At 49.7% G+C, this 18,632-nt stretch overlaps 1 protein-coding gene across 1 annotated transcript in view; it reads left to right on the top strand.

Annotated features, from left to right (window-relative positions):
• LOC118372988 (protein scribble homolog) overlaps positions 1-18,632 on the top strand; it is a 99,643-nt gene that overhangs the window by 78,604 nt on the left and 2,407 nt on the right. Inside the window, 23 exon segments of the mRNA XM_035759149.2 lie at positions 829-1,092; positions 1,612-1,722; positions 1,809-1,985; positions 2,144-2,260; positions 2,379-2,567; positions 2,663-2,782; positions 3,048-3,095; positions 3,381-3,437; positions 3,702-3,782; positions 6,700-7,131; positions 7,932-8,003; positions 8,162-8,215; positions 9,041-9,106; positions 9,253-9,399; positions 10,645-10,701; positions 11,625-11,787; positions 12,424-12,635; positions 12,638-12,660; positions 12,823-12,915; positions 13,109-13,291; positions 14,503-14,642; positions 14,882-14,919; positions 17,484-17,538. Of these exon segments, the coding sequence (XP_035615042.2) occupies positions 829-1,092; positions 1,612-1,722; positions 1,809-1,985; positions 2,144-2,260; positions 2,379-2,567; positions 2,663-2,782; positions 3,048-3,095; positions 3,381-3,437; positions 3,702-3,782; positions 6,700-7,131; positions 7,932-8,003; positions 8,162-8,215; positions 9,041-9,106; positions 9,253-9,399; positions 10,645-10,701; positions 11,625-11,787; positions 12,424-12,635; positions 12,638-12,660; positions 12,823-12,915; positions 13,109-13,291; positions 14,503-14,642; positions 14,882-14,919; positions 17,484-17,538 (2,899 nt within the window).

The raw sequence follows: 18,632 nt of genomic DNA, 5'->3' as shown, positions 1-18,632 counted from the left end.
GCAGTTATCATATGATGTTGCCCTATGTGTTTTTCAGTGAGCAAGGCAACTGGATAGAATGGACATAAGTCTGGTTGGCCAAAGACTTAAATATAGTATATTGCGTTGACAGGACTTTTAGGAATACTTTTTTAGACTTTTTGAGATTTGGAATATTGGCGAAAGGGTTTCTCCTACTGTAGCTCCCAGGAGAAGCTCCTCTCTGCTAGCTTTCCCTCTGCTCCTCCCTCTCTCCTCTGCTCCTCCCTCTCTCTCCTCTGCTCCTCCCTCTCTCTCTTCTGCTCCTCCCTCTCTCTCTTCTGCTCCTCCCTCTCTCTCTTCTGCTCCTCCCTCTCTCTCTTCTGCTCCTCCCTCTCTCTCTTCTGCTCCTCCCTCTCTCTCTTCTGCTCCTCCCTCTCTCTCTTCTGCTCCTCCCTCTCTCTCTTCTGCTCCTCCCTCTCTCTCTTCTGCTCCTCCCTCTCTCTCTTCTGCTCCTCCCTCTCTGTCCTCTGCTCCTCCCTCTCTGTCCTCTGCTCCTCCCTCTCTGTCCTCTGCTCCTCCCTCTCTCCCTTCCGCTGTATGGGTGTTGGCTCCTGGTGTCTTCCGTTCTCACACACACACATGCCCTCAAACACTCAGGCTTTCTTTGGTACGGAACATCTCAATGTACTATATTGAGTGATGATTTGCAGCTTTTTGGCAATGTGATGTTCGTCTACTCTGTAATGACATGAGTCTGAACACATGGCTGTCCGCCCTCACCGAGCCTCCAGTCCTGAGTGTCTCACACTGTGGTTGGTCAGTCAGCCTACTGATTCCCGCCCTCATTGGTTGTGCCGTTGGATTCAGATCAATGGTGTAGACATGACAGAGGCCAGGCATGACCAGGCAGTAGCGCTGCTTACCGGCACCTCCCCCACCATCGCCCTCCTGGTGGAGCGCGACCAGGCCGAGCCGGGCACCGCAGGGGGCTCCCCGGGCCTGTCCCGCGCCCGCGCCCACTCCCCCCCGCCCCCAGAGCCCTCCGACTCGCCCGATCAGGAGGAGGGCAACGACGACTCGCCCCACGGGACCCACCTGAGCCGGCCGCTGCAGGACGAGTACCCCATCGAGGTGAGACTGGGGGAGAGAGGGAAGATGGTACAGTGTGGTGAGGGTGGCGGTTAGTTACCACGAAGGACCTTCAGATTTATTCCAGTTTTAATGCCTTCTCATTTGGCCTTTATCTCAACTGCTCTCCAGCACCAGAGACGATGGCGCACGGTACGAAGACTTAGTCCTAACCTAAGTTAAATACAGTATGCTAGGATGTTTTAGTGGGGCCCAGTGAAATGCTGTATTATTCACTGAGTGAATAATACCAAGAAGTGGAGTCTGTTCCATTGACTAAGAGCTTAGGCCTGTGTCTTGTCTCATTTACAAGTAGATATGGTAGTTCCATAGATGGTTTGTGGTCTTGTCAAATAGGGGGGTCTCTGTGTAAGGTTTTGAATTGAAATGTGTATTTGGTATTTGTCTGCTCTGATGTTTTGCTCCAGATGCTGTATTTCTGGTGCCTCTGTCAAAGTCCCTGAAATAAAAGTTTATGGACAACACTGTTTACGTTAGTCGCTTCACTTCGTCTCCTGACAGGAAGTGATGTTGGTGAAGGCGGGCGGCCCTCTGGGACTGAGCATCGTGGGTGGCAGCGACCATGCCAGTCACCCGTTCGGCGTCAGCGAGCCTGGTGTCTTCATCTCGAAGGTGGCTCGCTCGCTCTTCTCTCATATATTTTCCCTGCTCCCATGTTTCCTGGTTTGTGTAGCTCACCCTCTGTCTGCCTGTGCTAGGTGATCCCACATGGCTTGGCGTGTCAGAGTGGGCTGCGGGTCGGGGACAGGATACTGGAGGTGAACACCATCGACCTGCGCCACGCCACCCACCAGGAGGCTGTTAAAGCCCTGCTCTCTAACAAACAGGAGATCCGCATGCTGGTGCGCAGGGACCCCTCACCGCCGGGGATGCAGGTGACGTCTCGTAAACACACATGTACACGGAAATAGGCCTACACACACACACACACACACACACACACACACACACACACACACACACACACACACACCTTCTGTCCCCTTCACACACACACACAGTCCCATATCCTGATCTATGTGTCCCTATACAGGAGATAGTGATCCAGAAGCAGACTGGAGAGAAGCTGGGCATCAGCATACGTGGCGGTGCCAAAGGCCACGCTGGCAACCCTTTCGACGCCACCGATGAGGGCATCTTCATATCCAAGGTACCTTTAGGCATTACGTCTTGTCTTTCTCACCGGGTCAACCACTACCCCAATATAGATGGTTTTCCCATTAGTGGTATTGCCTTATTCCCCCCCACCCCTGCATTGCCCGCTGTAGGTGAGCTCCAGTGGTGCAGCGGCCAGAGACGGCCGTCTGCTGGTGGGCATGCGGATCCTGGAGGTGAGCAACCACAGCCTGCTGGGCATGACCCACACGGAGGCCGTGCGCGTGCTCCGCGCCGTGGGAGACACCCTGTTCATGCTGGTGTGTGACGGCTTCGACCCAGGCAACGCTGCCGCCATAGAGGTAAGGGAAACTGACCTCCATTCCAGGTTGTTAATGACCCTTAGTTGCAGAGTCGGATTCAAAATGGACGCTGTGTTTATTGTGCGTCTTCACAGGCGTCGCCGGGCATCATTGCCAACCCGTTTGCGGCGGGCATCGTGCGTAAGAACAGCATGGAGAGCATCTCCTCTATAGACCGAGACCTGAGTCCCGAGGAGATGGACATCCTACAGAAGGTGAGAATAATATGACGCAGAAAGCAGGTGTGAGGTTCTGCTCTCAGGCTACAATGGATGGTGGTCGGTGCACAAGCCATGACCAGGTAAAACTAAGGAGGCAGAGATGCAAAAATATACTACATTTAAATCCACGCTCCAGAGAATAACACAAGGTGCTAGTGCAAAGTGATTAACAAAATAGGGAGCGTATGTTTCCTCAAACGCATAACAGATTGGATGCCCGTTAATATGAAACAGTTTGACCTAAAAATGTATTTCCTAGGAGGTGGAGATGGCGCGAGAGACGTCCCAGTGGGAGAGAGAAGAGGTGGTGAGTGAGACTACGTAGCCAAGTCCCCCCTCGCATGCTTTTTCTGCTACTGTGGCAAATAAACGGAGCACTTTTCTAATGTGTGTGGGTTCTATCCTTTCTCTCATTTTATCTTCTTTCTTACCCCCACTCCCTTTCTCCTTACCCCCACAATGTGTCTGGGTCGTCCGTACACCATCTCCACTCATCCCACCTTCACTCATTTCACCCTCATTCTCTATAATTACGTGTGTGTGTGTGGCTGGGTGTCCTCCTCCTCTACACCTCCCCCTTTTCTCGATGAAGGAGCGTATGCGCTTGGAGCGTGAGGAGGCTACTCGCCTGCTAGAAGAGGAGACCGAGGTGAGACCGATATCCCCTGGGCCTCCGAGTCCTCAGCTCAACCAACCATCTCCCTACCAGAGAGGGGACATCTCCAGTCCGGAAGAATTTACTATAATATTTGGATTGGAATGTTCTGGAAACTTTTGCTTCAATACATATTTATGTAATGACGAAGTAGCTTTGGTCAGTTACTGAGTGACACATGAGAGTAGTGTGACAGGAAGTGTTGGTCGTCCGTCCGCCCCCCTAGTAGGCCTGACACTCAACCTTCTGTTCCCTCAGAACCTGGGCACTGGACCTCTGAATCTGGACTACCGGACGCTGGCTGCACTGCCCACCACCGCTCTGCAGAAGGTCAACAGGGTAAGTTGAAGTTAACAATTTAAGGATTTTACTTGGTGGGTAAACGCAACCCCCATTTTGTTAATTACGGGGAAATGATGAGGTAACTCTTATATAGCCTGTGATTCCTGACTAAGGCTGTGAAATGCCTGGGTTGAAATGCCTGGACTTGTTTGCTGACTATCTTGGAAATGGCCCCATTGCGACCAGAATAGACCTCCCTGTGGAATCTGCCCTGTTTATCTTCCCAGGAAACTCTGTGACCAGAGGCCAAGCAGGTGCCTCTGGAGGCCAGGGGGAGAATGTTGAAACTGCCCCCCCCTCCATGTTCACAACTTTGACTCCTGCGTTTCTCGCCAACGTCTTGGGCGTCCTGTCTAGCGTACGCCAGGCCCAAAGAATCGACAGCGTCTACAATGCAACCTAACCATTCCGTTCAATTCTGTGACGTGATGATGAGGAACTGCATCCCAAAACGGGATCCATTTGTATTGTTAATGGAGACTGTTGCACTGCAGGTTGTGCTAATGGTGCGTCCACCTTGGCATAAAGACATCGCCTAAAGAAGAAGAAAAAGCCAGAGGCGAATGGAAGAGTGAGTACACAAAGAAAAACTAAAGGCTGCACAGGAATGTACATCATCTGCTGGGATGGAGGGAAATTATGCTGCCAAAATGGTTGGTAGCTGGTACAGTAAAAAGCACTGGAGTCTCTGGGTTAATTTGGGGGAGGGGGACAGCTGCCCCCAACACCACCCAGACTCTGCTCGGGGTTATTTTAAACCTGGCTGAGATTGGAGTCGGAGGGGTGCGGACAAAAGAGGGAGGGAGAGTGTCCCAACGTGGGTTCTCGGTCATTCAGTCAGTGTCCCTGGAAGAGTTTGGTCTGAGTGAAGCTACGACACCCCTGGTCCCTCCAGCCCACAGTGAGTATAGGGACAGTGCCAGACAGACTGCGGGTCGACTGTGCTCTACTTTGTGTCTTTCTCTCTTTGTCATCCTCTCTTTCTCATTTCTTGTGCGTTTCCTTCCTTGGTCTATTCCTTCGTACATTGAGATGCTCTCTGGACCGTCTTTCTGTCAGTTCTGTGTTCCAGCTCCATGTGTGAACGGCAGCCATTTTGCTAACGATGTGAATGACTTAAGGATTTATGAGCTGACAAGGTGCTGACTTTGGCCGTCTCAGGCCGGTCACTGTTTTAGAGTCTGCATAGATAAATGAATAGGCAAGGCTATAGTTTGACGAAATTGCTCTTTTTTTCCCCCCTTGCTTAGTTTATTGTAGGGATGTGGTTATTGTATTTCGAGCTATTTGAGTTAGATATTTATTTTCTCTTTATGCCATATTTTACTAAGCCATGGGGCTTTTCTGCGAACGCTAAATATATATACATATGTGTGTGTTCTGCAGCTGTTCTTCAGAAGATTAGTGCTTCTTGGCATTAAAATGATGCGGTAAACAGGATTGTCTCGTAATTAACCTTACTTGGCTCCAGCCTTTCCCAGGGCGGCTGGGTAACGTTAGTTGGCATGTTGGTCCCCCCCCAGCTGTCTTCTGAGCCTGTGCCAAAAGGGTACGTGTTCACATTCCACCCCAGCGGGGTGACCCCACTGACCTCCAATACTATAGGCGGCATTTTTACCGGCATGTCCGCCAAGACAATGTGTCAATTCAAGACTGCATGTATTCTTAGTGACGCCATTTGGATTGTCACGACATGTCAAGGCCATTGTCGTGGAATGCACGTGACTATCTCGTTCTGAAGTAACTAAGCCTCGTCCGACTTTAAGCCATTTGGCATATTTTGCACATTACATTTTGAGTTGATCGAAACCTGTGTTGGCTGTGGAGCACACTCTGTGACGCCACGTTCTGGTTAAAGAAGATTTGTTTAATCCAAGGACCTTAATCCACAGTTGTGTGCGGTTTTGTATCTAGTTACGCATGAAACCCGGCATCGTGGTCTGCTTCTGTAATGAGCTCTGTTGTCCTGTATGTGGAGTGTATTGAGGCCTGATTCGTAATGTAAGGAGTAAACTGGAGCCTATGTGTATTCTGTCCAACTGTACTGGTGGCGTTTTGGTTTATTGAAGACGGTGGCAGGGAAGGCTGCTCCAGTGTTAATGTGAGCGTAACAAGAAGGCTAGATAACCCTTTATCTTCTGGTATAACGGGAATCAAGAAACTCCTCTCCTTCTCCCCAGATGAAATTAACTGTCACATGGGCTGTGCGCCTCCCTTATACACTGAAAGCCCTTCTGCATTAGAGATGTTTTGCGCACGACCTGGACGGTAGGCATTTGAGATGTGTGTAAGGCTGAACATTATTCCAGATATTCCGTTTGGAAAATTCCCAAAATCAGAAGGGAATAAGCAGGAAATCCGGGTTTTCCGGAATACCTGGGGACTTTTGGCAAAGTTACTGAAATTTTGCAGCTGTATTTTGGACGCTGACTAGGCTGTGGATGTGTCGTAAGGCCTGTTTTCTGAGGATGGCGGTAGCACTATGTGCTGGTCACACATGGGTTTTGTGTTTGATGGCTCTGATATCTGGCCTGCCAGAGTGTCAAGTGGGTCGAACTCTGAGATTGGCTGCGTGTCTATTTTAGCATTTTACACAACACTGCTCCCCATATCTGTTATCCCATCTGTCTCCACCAGTCTCCATCTCTTATCTAGCTTGGACTTTACCTTCTGTTCTGTATTTCCACCTTCTCTGTATTTCCCTCACTTCTTTATTTATCGGTCTCTTTCTCTTCCTCAGTTCCCTCTTTCCCTCCCCCTTTCTGTGTTTTATCTGTATCCTTCTCTGTTCTGATTTCTATTTTCCTGTGCCTTTATCCCTCTCGCTCTCTCTCTCTCTCTCTCTCTCGCTCTCTCTCTCTCTCTCTCTCTCTCTCTCTCTCGCGCTCTCTCTCTCTCCCTGGCTCCTCCTCAGTTCGCTCCCTCTGTCTGTGTGACTGCCTTCATGGAGGCCCCCCTACAGACCCAATGTTCTGCCCCCTTAGAGCCCCTGGGCTTTGGCCTGGGGCAGCCCTCCACCTCCCTCTACCACGTGGACCCCCATGCTCTGCCTCAGTCCTGCCCCACTATGATCACAGAGGCCGAGCACCTCTACATGTCCCAGCACTCTCCCAGTCCTGCCATCACCTCCTTCAATCAAGAAGCAGCTAGACAGGAAGCCCCGCCTACCGGTGAAGATGAAGAGGAGGAGATTCTGGTGGACTCCCAGCCAATTAACTTCAGCGAGAACCCCTTCCTGGTGGCCAATCGCAAGGGAAAGGGCCGCCCCCCCTCGGAGTGTATCCTATCAGGGCCTCCCATGGGCTACGGGAGCGGCGGCAAGTTGCAGCCCTGGTTGTTCAGCAAGGCAAGCGGCCGGCCTGCCTGCGTGTGTGGGTTCTAGCCAGCATGGTGTGTGGCACAGTGTAGGAGTAGCTCTTCCCTTTGTCTCTGCGCACCAATAGAAATGTTTCAGATAAGAGTTTATGAGATGTGTTTTTGAGTTTTCCATTGTAACTTAACCATTAGGGTAATAAACTGATCCGACTTATTTTCGTGGCGTTTCTCCCTGTAGTCAAGGATACACGCGTGCTATTGTATGACCTCCTTGCTAATCACCAACCAGCCAAGATGACTTGAATGACCGAGATGTGTAAAGTCACCTGTTTTGATGGATGTCTCCTTCACTAACCCATTGAAAATAACCATGAGCAATTGAGCATGTGACTGTTGGAATTGAGATGGAGAAATGTCCTGCTATGAATGAGTGTGGGAGTGCAGAGAGCAGCAGGGACTCTGCAGTGACAACGTTCCCGCTGGAAGTCCTGGACTGGTAGGAATGTCCACTCAACAGCTGCGAGGAGGAACTCGAGCCTCAATCCTAAACATCTCAAGTATGAGTTTGAAAGGAACGGTAACCATGGTACAGTAGAGACACATGCTAAAGTGCATGGTGCCCAGCGGTAGCTGCTTGTTGACTGATATGAGAAGTGTCTGCTAGTATTTACTGCACCAATAGGGTTGCAACAATCTGGTGGCTTTCCCAGAAGTCCCACTGTTGTCCAGAAATCCTGGTCTTAAGTGTTCCACAACAAGCAGGAAAGTAAAATAGGTAAAAGCTGGGACAGCTGCTAAATCTCTCTCTGTCTCTCGCTGTGTGGTGTCTAGGCACCCTCCACTGAGCACCCCAGGACAGACAGTCCCATTAGAGATGCCCCCTACTCGCCTAGCACACAACCGGTAAGTCCACCCCACCCTCAACAAATCCTCTCATTGACACCTCCGCTTTCATAGCACCTATTTATGTTTTCCCATAAGTCACTTCAGAGAACAGGGTAGATAGCATTGTGGTACCCTACCTGCTGGTTCACCCTCTTCCTCCCTCCTTCCCTCCCTAGCCCAGTGCTCATTCCTCCACCAGTTCCCTGTGTGCAGGCAGGGAGACCCGCTTCGTAAGTGGTCTGCTCTGGCCTGGCTTTGTCCGCTCCGCTTCCATAGACTACCACTAGTAGAGTCTGATCCTTTTGCCATTGTGTCAGCTGTTTTTAATGAGCTGTACTACAGCAGAGCTATACTACACGTGTGACTGCTGAGCTTGCCATAGCCACGTATTACTGATGCTTTCTCTGCTTCATGCAGTATTCGACTGGTTGAAACCCCAAATGGTGCCCTATTGGCTTTTTTTATAGTGCACTGCTTTTTACTAGGGCCCATAGGGAATAGGGTGCAGTTTGGGATGCGCGCTCTGTTTTTGGAGACTCAGATTCTCTCCCTGTTCAGGACCCTACCCGAAACCTGTGCCTTTTTTTAATTCTAGCTTGGCTGGAATGTGTAAGGAACCCTGAGCTTTGCAGTGAAAACAATGTTGAAATATGTTTACCAAGTATTGGCATGTGTTCTGAGCTACTGCAGGTTGTTCAGTTTCAGAACAGATGTGTTCCAGAATTCAGAGCGAGAGTTAATTTTCCATCGTCAGGGTAGTAGTGGCGAAAGCGTTTCCATTCTGCATGTATGTTTGTGTGAGAACCATGTTCTTCGCCATGCCTGCATCTTGAAAGCGCCAGGGTGAAATATCCTCTAGGTAAAGATCTAGGATCAGCTTCCCCTTCCCCAATCCTAACCCGAACCATTAGTGGACAAAATGGCAAACGATTAAACGACCACGATCAGCATCTAAGGGCAACTTCACCCTATGTTGAAATGCTAGCATCGGGGTGTGTGACTTGTCATGTAAGCCATCGTGTCAGCTCCATGCATTCTGCTATGTTTTCTTTCAGGCAAGCATTCATTTCCCCCCCACTGCACTGCCTGCCAAGAATAACTCGCCATTGAGTCCCTATGAGGTATTGACCTTCAAACTAGCACGTATAGGGGGGGGCAAGATCTGTGCTCTCATTGACTTTCATTGACATTAAGCATTTCTAGTCCTTTCGCACTGTTGAGACTATATTGAAGATGTTAACATTTTTGTTGTGGTTTTCCCTTCCAGACGAGGCCGGGTTCCATCCAGCCACTCTCTCGTGGTGGCGGGCGACCAAGCACCTCGCCAGGCACTCCGGACGGGCACAGCAGAGACGGGCACAGCAGTCCCAACCCCTTCCAGCATGGCCCCTCTCCCATCAACTCCCAGACCTCTGTAAGACCCCTCACCACCACGTAGGGTGAGGGTGAGACCCCCCCAACCCCTTACCAAGTTCTGCCGTCTCATAAACCGGTGCCTCACTGACTCACAGCAGTGTCACGAATGCTATTTGACCAAAAAACATGTCAACATGATTTCATACTATTTCGGAAGCTACTTACCAAAGAGTTTGAATTGGGTCCCTGTCCCTGCATTCATTCGCACACAGGAACTCAAAGTAATAGCACTGTTGTTGAAGACAAGCTCTGTGAAAGTGGACCTGCATTCTCAGCCTAACTCGCTGCGACTGTAGCCAGAGACAACCAATTGCACACAGGGGAGTTCTGGAATGTTTGTTTCAATCCATCTGGTGATTGGGCTAAACCCCACGGCATCAACCCTCAGCTTTTAGTAAGCTATGGGTTGAATCTCAACCATCTCCCAGTTTCCTGTATATAAGGTTATTATCGCTGCCGAGTTGTGCATATTACCTGAGTGCCATAGCTTCAACAAGGCAGGCACATCCTCATCCGCCCAGCCCTACTGTCTCTCGAAACATCCCCCTCATGTCATGGTCTGTCTCCCACCTACCTGTTCTTCCACTTTCTTCTTCAGCTTGGCTGTTTTATCTCATAGTCCCTCTCCTTGTCTTGTTCTGTCTCCTCCTCCTTCCCTATGGCTCCTCCCACTTCATGGACCTCCCTCTCTTGCCTCCTGAACCCCCCCCCCCAGCTGCAGCCTCGTGCCCCCTCCCCTGACACAATCGATGAGTTCTCCCTGAACCCCAAGCAGGCATACAAGGCGTTTGCCGCCGTGCCTCACTCGCTGGCCATGCTGGAACCGCCGCTGCAGGTAGGCAGGTTGCCCCGCCCATGCACCCCCTGGGTCCCAACAAGCATGCTGTGGTGATCGTCTTCACCGTTTGGTTGTGTGTCCCCCCACCCCCAGTTTGGGCCTGTAACTGTGGTCCGTACTGTGTTGAAATGTACACAGCGGCAGCTCTGTCGTCCCGGTGCTGCTGTTCACAATTCACCCTCTGAAAACAACCTTTCCGTCATCAGCCGCCTGTAGCTCCTGTGCTGAGAAGTCCCATCCATTTTGAATCCCATCTCAACCATCCTCATCACCTTGTCTGCTTTGTGTCCATAGAAATAGAATCTATGATTGTATTTCTACGTTTGTGCCTCTTCACTGTGTGATGACTGGGCCGTTCCAATGGCTGCTTCCCTCTTACACACTCTCTTCTGCGTCCACCAACAGGACCTGTATGGCCAGAGGAACAACATCCACTCCAACCTGCCTTCTCCTTCTCTAGAGGTGAGCCTTGGTACCAAATTACAATACATGTTGTAGGTACAGCGTTAATGACCAGTGTGTTTTTGTGTTGTCTGTGTGATGTCGAATGAGTTCGAATGGCAACACAGGTCGGAATGTGTTCCAAGAAGTGCAGATAAAAACCTGTATTAAAGTGACATTGGCGGTTAGTCATGTCCCGTTGGGCTGACAGTCCGGTCACGTGACGACTTCTGTGGCTCTTTCAGCCTGAGCTGAACAATGAGGTGTTTGAGGATGAGGTAGAGGGGGACGGAGGACTAGGTGGAGGTCTGGCAGCCCACGTCTCTCCCCGACCCTCCCTCTCCTCTGACCGTCGGGACTATATGAGTCTGGCAGCAGTGCCACGCCTCTCCAGAGCCTCAATGGACATGGTCGTAAAGGTACCCCCCCCCGCCGTGCGTACCCGTAATCGGGCTCAGATCAAGCTGCGGTCCCCTTCGCTTTGGTGGTGATGGCAGTGTCTATATCACTGTTACTTACATAGAGATGGGGTGCCGGTGCTACATTTAATGCCAGAGGTAGGATCCTGTCAATCAATCATCCTTCTCAGAATGAATCGTAGCTAGTGGTGTTGGGTTGTGATTCAACTGCCTAATTGATCTTTTTCCCACCTACTGCTTGACAATCAATGAATACTGTGCTGAATGTACTGTAAAAACTTCATCTTCAAAACTGATTATTCTCAGTTCAAAATGGTGGTGTATCTCAAATCTGCATGTTTGGAAATAATTGCTGTGGGAATAATTGCTGTGGGATCTTGCATGTGTTCACATTTAGCACTTGGTTCTGCACGTCAAACCCTAAATGATGTCGTCTTTGGTCCCCGTGGCCACTCCAGAGGGCGGTGTGGGTGATGTTTGAGGACTGTTGCTCTGCCTCCATCCTAACCCTCCTATCCCCTACAGACTCCATCTCCTGGGGGCAGAGACAGCCCAGAGCAGCGCTCCTTCAGGGACAGACAGAAGTACTTTGAGATCGACATGAAGCAGCAGACGCCCGACAGCAAGCCCAAAGGCCGCGTGTCCCTGGTGGGAGCAGATGACCTGAAGAAGATGAGGGAGGAGGAAGGTTTGTCAGCCAGCCAAATAATACCCTTCACCCACTTCTAGGGGCGGCAGGTAGCCTAGTGGGTAGAGCATTGGGGCAGTAACCGGAAGGTTGCTAGATCGAATCCCCGAGCTGACAAGGTAAAAATCTGTCGCTCTGCCCCTGAACAAGGCAGTTGTCCTAAGCCGCCATTGTAAATAAGAATTTGTTCTTAACTGACTTGCCTAGTAAAATAAAGGTTAAATTGACAATTTAAAAAATATATAATAATTATAGGGTTTATAGGGTATACGTGTCCAGAAATCCTGTATTGGAGGATACTTAATTAGTTGCTTATTTCTTCATGATTCTGGGAATTTTAGATTTTTTTGAGGCGGGGGGGTTTGGAAAACCTGGGAATTTGGGGAAAGTTGATCTAACTCATTTTGGTCAGATGGACCAGTGTTTCCCCAACACCAGTCCTTGACTACCCGCAACATCACACATTTATGTTGCCCCTGATAAATCCACCTGTTTCAACTCCAGGGCTTGTTGATAAGTTGAATCAGGTGTGCTTGTTCATGGCTACAGCAAACAATGTGTACTTGTTGGGGGAAACACTGAGACTTTGATGAATCTCATCCTAATGGAACTCATTCTGCACCACCACCAAACCAGAGAGGAGATTCGAGCAGCGGGCGCGGGAGTACCTGATGGATGACGATGATGAGGAGGACGACGACCTGGTGACGCAGATGGGAGTGTTGAAGGCCACGGGCAAGGTGTTGCTGGACGGGGTGGAGTACAAGGTGGAGCCTGTGGCCATGCCCCCCAGGCACTACAACACGCCCCCCAGCTACAGCGCCACGCCCCCCAGCTACAGCGCCACGCCCCTAGCTACTGTGGCAGCTCAGGGTACAGCCTATTCTCTTGTTAGGAAATTAACTTTAAATCAAGATGAATTGATTGCTCATTATAATTTTCAGATGTTTGTTTGGATTAATGGGAGATTATATTGTGGAGTTTTATTTTAAATTCAGCATATTAATCTTCCCTTATTTATGGTTGTGCCAATAGGCCTTCGTCAGTTGATGGTAAAGGAGACTCCCAGAGGAATTCCTTAGAGGAGAGCTTCAGGTTGGATCAGCAGCGGCCCAACTCCATGACTGGGTAAAGACAACCTAACACTTCCTGGATTTTAAGCCATATCCTTGCGTGTGTTGATTATCGGCATCATAGTCTCTGTAGTGGGACGCATCTTCCGAACTTGTGTGACACTACCGAGTCTCCTGAAGTGTGTGTGTGTGTGTGTGTGTGTGAGAGCAGTGTGTTTTGACATTGTGTGTTCCACCCCCTCCTCCAGTCTGATCCCAGTGTACCCTGGAGAGTCGGGGGCTCCCATCCGGACGGCCAAGGCAGAGCGGAGGCAACAGGAGCGGCTGAGGATGCAGAGTCCAGAGCTGGTCCCGTCCGGAGACAAGGACCTGTCCCCCGCCGAGAAACGGGCTCTGGAGGCTGAGAAGAGAGCCATGTGGAGGGCAGCAAGGTACACACACACACACACACACACACACACACACACACACGCTTACACAATCACACACTCACAAAAGGACATTTTGAATATGTGTGAACAAAAAAGGACATAGAATATATTGATTTAAGTACTGAGCCAAGTAGAAAACAGTAGGGGCCAATATTGCTATTTTCCTTCCCAAGCTCTTTTTCTGTGTTTCTACTGTCTTTGCTTTTGTCAGATGTTTCTTCTCATCTTTTCCTCATGGAATTGTCAGAGATTCTATCTACTTCTGATCTCCTCCCTCTCACTGTTTTCATCTCTGCTAGACTGGTCTCATTGGTTTTCCCCTGACACACTCTCTCCTATTCGTTTCAATGTTTTATCTCCCATCTCTGCTTTTTTTCTTCTCTCTGTGTCCCCTATCCGCCCGTCCCTCTGTGCGTATTCCTGTCCTCCTCCCCCTCTCCCCCCCACCTCGTTGCGGGAGCAGGCCCTATGGCCTAGAGGAGGATGTTAGGCAGTATGAGCAGGACCTGGCTAAGAGGCTCTACCAGTCGCGAGTGAGGGCGTCTCAGGGCACCGTGCCGCCCCCTCAGCCCCAAAACGCTGCCGCTTCCTCCGCTGCCTCCCAGCTCAGGTCTGCTCACCTCACCCACTGGCCCAGGCCCACACACCCATGTGGGGGTTGTGCTGCTGTGGGGTGCCATGGTTTGGGGGGGGGGTTGTTGAGTTTTAGGGGTCCAAGCAAGTGTACTCAATACGACTGTGCCTCTAACTGCTTTTCACCGACTGCTTTTGACGTCACTGCTTCTGCACGTCCTGGCTGGCTGCGTCCATTCGCTCAGTCGCTAGCTTTGTCTCTTACTTTGTTAAGTTCTACGTCTCAATCTCTCTCTCTTTCTCTCGGTCTCTCTCGCTCGTCTCTTGGTTTTACTCCATCTTTTGTCGTACTAACAGTGTGGCTGCAGCAGTCTGTGAGCTGGGGGCCTGTCTAGGTAGTCCTTCTCCTGGATGCTGTCTGCCATGCTAGTCTTGATACTGTAGTCTTAATAACAAGCGTTTCTGTGTTGAGTGAGCCACAGCAGGCCAGGACAAGGAGCACCCAACAGCTGGTGTTGTCTGATTGTCCTCGCCACTCCATTAGAGCACCGTGCCTTAGTATCCTCTCGCTCTCCCTCACTCTCCCTCTCTCCTGTCCCTCTCTCTATCTGATGGTGTCCTCTCTCTCTCTCCAACAGGATGAAGTCTCTGGAGCAGGATGCTCTGAAGGCTCAGATGGTCATCGCTAAGTCTCGGGAGGGAAAGAAGCGTGGCACGCTAGACCAGCTGGCCGAGTCACCCTCGCCCGCCCCCACGCCATCCCCTACCCCTCTGGAAGGTACGTCAGTGGCTGTCTCATGTATTGTCACACAGCTCAGCCCCTACATTAATTCACTCTCACTCAATGTCTGTATCTCAAATGGCACCCTGCTTTTGACAAGAGTCTTATGGTGCGCTATATAGGGGATAGGGTGCCGTTTGGGACACAGACTCTCACTCGATACCGCAGCGCTTCAATCATTGACTGGATTCAGACTAATAGTGTCCTAACCCACCTCGTTTTTCTGTCTTGTACAGATTTCAGTCCCAGAGGAGTGACGTCACCAGGCAGACTGGTAAGGATTGAGTCTTCTGCTTTTTGTGTTCGTAGAGATGTCTCTACTGACCTATTTCAATCTAGGGTCTTGTTGCTTGGACAGCCAGAGCTCATTTTAACTGAGAATAACAGTCTAACTTTTGCCTTCCTTATCTTTTTAAGTAGCTGTTCCGGTGAGAGGTGTTCCACCATCAAGTGTGTTTATTTGTAGACAGAAAAGTTATTGTTAATGGGCTTTAAGGCACATTGACATTTTTCTCCACCATTCTACACAATCATCACTACAGCCAATCAAATGCCAGGATCATCACCACAGCCAATCACATCCCTCTCCCTCCATAAGCCACACTGGACTGTAGTATGAGTCATCCATCCACCACCTGCTGCCTCCTCTCTCTCCTTCACTTTCCCTGTCCCTCCTTCACTCTCTCCCTCTTTCCTGACCTCTTCCTCATTCCTTTCTGCTGTCCTTCTAGTCCCTGTCGGAAAAGAAGTTTGACTACCGACAGTTTGCTGCCATTCCTTCTTCCAAACCCGTATACGACATCCAGGTATTGCCTGCATGCTGAGCTCCCAGGCCCCAGCCCTCCCTTTGGCTTTCCCTGCTGCCTCTGCCCCAGGACCCCCCTTTTCTCCCCTCTAGTCCTCCAGTAATCAGACCTTATACAGCGGCCGCCATTTTGGCTCTCCACCTGATTTGATTTTTTCCCCTGCTCCATTTGAGGCATATGGCTTGCTAGTTGTTACCTCTGATTTAGTTGATGAATAGATCCTGGAAAAAACATGCTAATACACTAACACACCAGTAAGCTACTGACCACGTAATTAAATCAGGCCCCGGGTTTCCTATCAGGATGACCTCTCACCTCCACTTAAAGCTTTCCCTCATCCCTGTTCTCCCACTCACCATCCAACACTCACCAACCAATCCCTTTGTTTATTTTCAACCCAACTAACCAACCAGCTTTCACCCAGCAACATCAACATTCACCAACCAGTGATTTTAGCCCCACTACACAGCCAGCAATTAGAAACAGATACTGCATCTCTCCCTCCTTCTCAGCCACTCTCGCTCTCCCTCCCTCTGTCCATGGCTGAGGCTGAGCTCTGTCTGTCCTGGTTCCTAATTCCGTCTCCCAGTACCAGGCAGACCTAACGACACAGCATCCTCCATTTGGTATCTTCCGTCATGCTCTTGACTCCTGGTGCATACAATTTTCCAGTCTATCACTTAACCTAACCAGCATATTGGCGATGGGAACATCCTGGGCCAAACAGAATGTCTCCCTAAGCTTGGATCTCAGCCTGCATGGGGAGGAGTCTACAGGGGAAACAGGGGGTTCCATTGGGGCCAGGGAGACTTGTTTCTCAGTTGTTGTGGTGGGTTCTGGTCCAGTATTTTGTAGTTGTCTGTACTGCTATCAGTCTTCTGAGTTGGGGGGTTTATGGCTTCTTCTGTAATGTTATTTTGTATGGTGTCTGTCGATTTAAATGTTTTTTCAGTCAGTCTTCCACACTGAAAGGCCACCAAATATTCCTCCACTGCACCCGTTGTAATTTGGCCTTAGCGTTCTATATTTAACATGCTGTTCATAACTAATGAAGACCAAATTAAATGTGTCACCCGCTTCGTAAACAACAGGTGTAGACTAACAGTGAAATGCTGACTTACGGGTCCTTTTCCAACAATGCAGAGACGAGAGAAAAAAATCTTAAATAGAAATAATGACACGAGGGATAACTAGTAAATAATAACATGGCTCTGTACTCGAATAGTTCCACCATTTAATCATTTGATGTTCTTGAAGCCAGCTTTCCTAGACTTCATGTGCCTCGTGACCGAAATCCAGTGGAACTAAAGAGGCCAGTAGTCTGCACTGATTTGCTGCCCACTAACTCAGGGGGACACTGGAATGTGCAGAACCTCTCTAGAATACAGTCACTGAGCTGCTATTTGGTGGGCTTTAACAATGTGTGTTGACCTCGGTGTACGTGTGTTGACCTCGGTGTACGTGTGCACCCTGTATGGTTGCGTTCTGATTCTCCACCCTTGTCTCAGAGTGCACCTTCACATTCCCTATGATGGAATTAAAGGTTTAAATCAGGGAGTGTGGAAGTGCTGAAGTGTTGAGACTCGGGACGCATGTATGAGTGTTGAATTCGCACCAAGATGGGCTACTGTGTGTGCTTAGTCCAGATACCTGTGTAGTGGGCTGTGACTTTCTCTGCTGCATCGGTGACTGTGGTTCTGCTCAGCGTCTTGTAATGGTTCCTTGCCTGTGAACAGCTGCTCTCTGTGCTGTACCTGGGTGATGGAACAACCCCCGGAACTGATGGACTAACACAACCGTACCTTTTTAACTTCCCGATTCCTAACATCAGCCTGACCAGACTGCGGTGGCTGTGGGCAGGTGGAACCTACCTACCTTCTCCCCCCACTTGCTGCCAAAGTGACTGCCTGGGTCAAGACCCACCCACTGCCAGTCCCCTAACCCAACTTGGTGAAGGTGTTCCTGGGATAAAAGGTGGCCACATTCCCTGGTCTTCATCCACTCACACTCTCTCTGTGTCCTTTTCTTGCAGTCCCCTGACACGGTCGACGACTTTCAGTTCATTGACGACGGCTCCAGTAACCCTGGTGAGTGTCAGTTGGTCCGGGTCTACAAAACCTCTTGACAACCACAGCATGTGAGGTCCAGCATCTCTGTTGGTAAATAGGGTACTTTAATTAGGATTAAGCACAAGGGCTGCAAAATTCTGTTAGCTTTCCCTAAATGGCCAGGTTTACCAAAAATCCTGGTTGGAGGATTCCCAGATGTCCTGCCTATTCCCTCCTGATTCCTGAAATGGTCCAACCGGGACCTGGCAATTTTGGGGAAATGACCAGAATTTTACAGCCCTAGCCCATATAATGTACAATATGTTATCCTGATCACTCTTATCCCTTTGATTCAGGTGACTTCCAGGGATAAGCAACTCCTATTGGTAGGATTCACACACTGCGTGTTTCTGAGTGTGTGTGTGTGTGAGCACTTTGGCCTGAGTGTGTGAACTGCTGTGCGTTAATGTGTCGTGTCGTAGGACCATTCGCTCTCTTGCGCTCTCGCTTGTGTGTGGAAGGGAATGGTTTTGTCCTGATATTGCTGTAGCCTTTGTAACAGTGTCGGTCGTTGTGGAGGCTACAACCGCATCAGGGCATGGGATGTTTTCCAACGTTGGGAGGGGGTTTGCTTTACCATTGATGGCTTCTCCAGCTTGCCCATTCCTCAGGTATCAACCAGCTACTGTAGCTAGGTCCTTCAAACATGCTACAGTACTGTACATATTGTTTGGTGTGTTTAAACTCACAATACTGCTGATCCAGATCCTGCATGAACTCAAATTTACTAAACCAAAGACTTAAAGGTGAAGTCGAGGATTTTGCAGCTTCACTTTAGATGGTTCCTCACCTTGAAAGTAGTCTATGGGCCAAGATAAACTAATCGATGGTTCTGTGTTCTTTAAAAAGCCCACTACAAATTTAAGCAGACTTTAGCCACTGCTAGCTACTTTCAGGGTGAGGAACTGTCTAACATTAAGTTGGTAAAATACTACACTTCCCCTTCAAGACATTGAGAGCGTCCAATTATTTCGAATACATTTTCCTTCATTCAACTTTTTTGCTATTTCTACTTCCAAATGGGACAGTTTGGTTTGCAGCTGCTGGTGTTGTTGGGATAAGGTTACTGCATC

This window comes from Oncorhynchus keta, chromosome 4, assembly GCF_023373465.1.
Source record: "Oncorhynchus keta strain PuntledgeMale-10-30-2019 chromosome 4, Oket_V2, whole genome shotgun sequence".
NCBI lineage: Eukaryota > Metazoa > Chordata > Actinopteri > Salmoniformes > Salmonidae > Oncorhynchus > Oncorhynchus keta.
The sequence above is the reverse complement of the archived record's forward strand: the minus strand, read 5'-3'. Positions and strand labels throughout refer to the sequence as shown.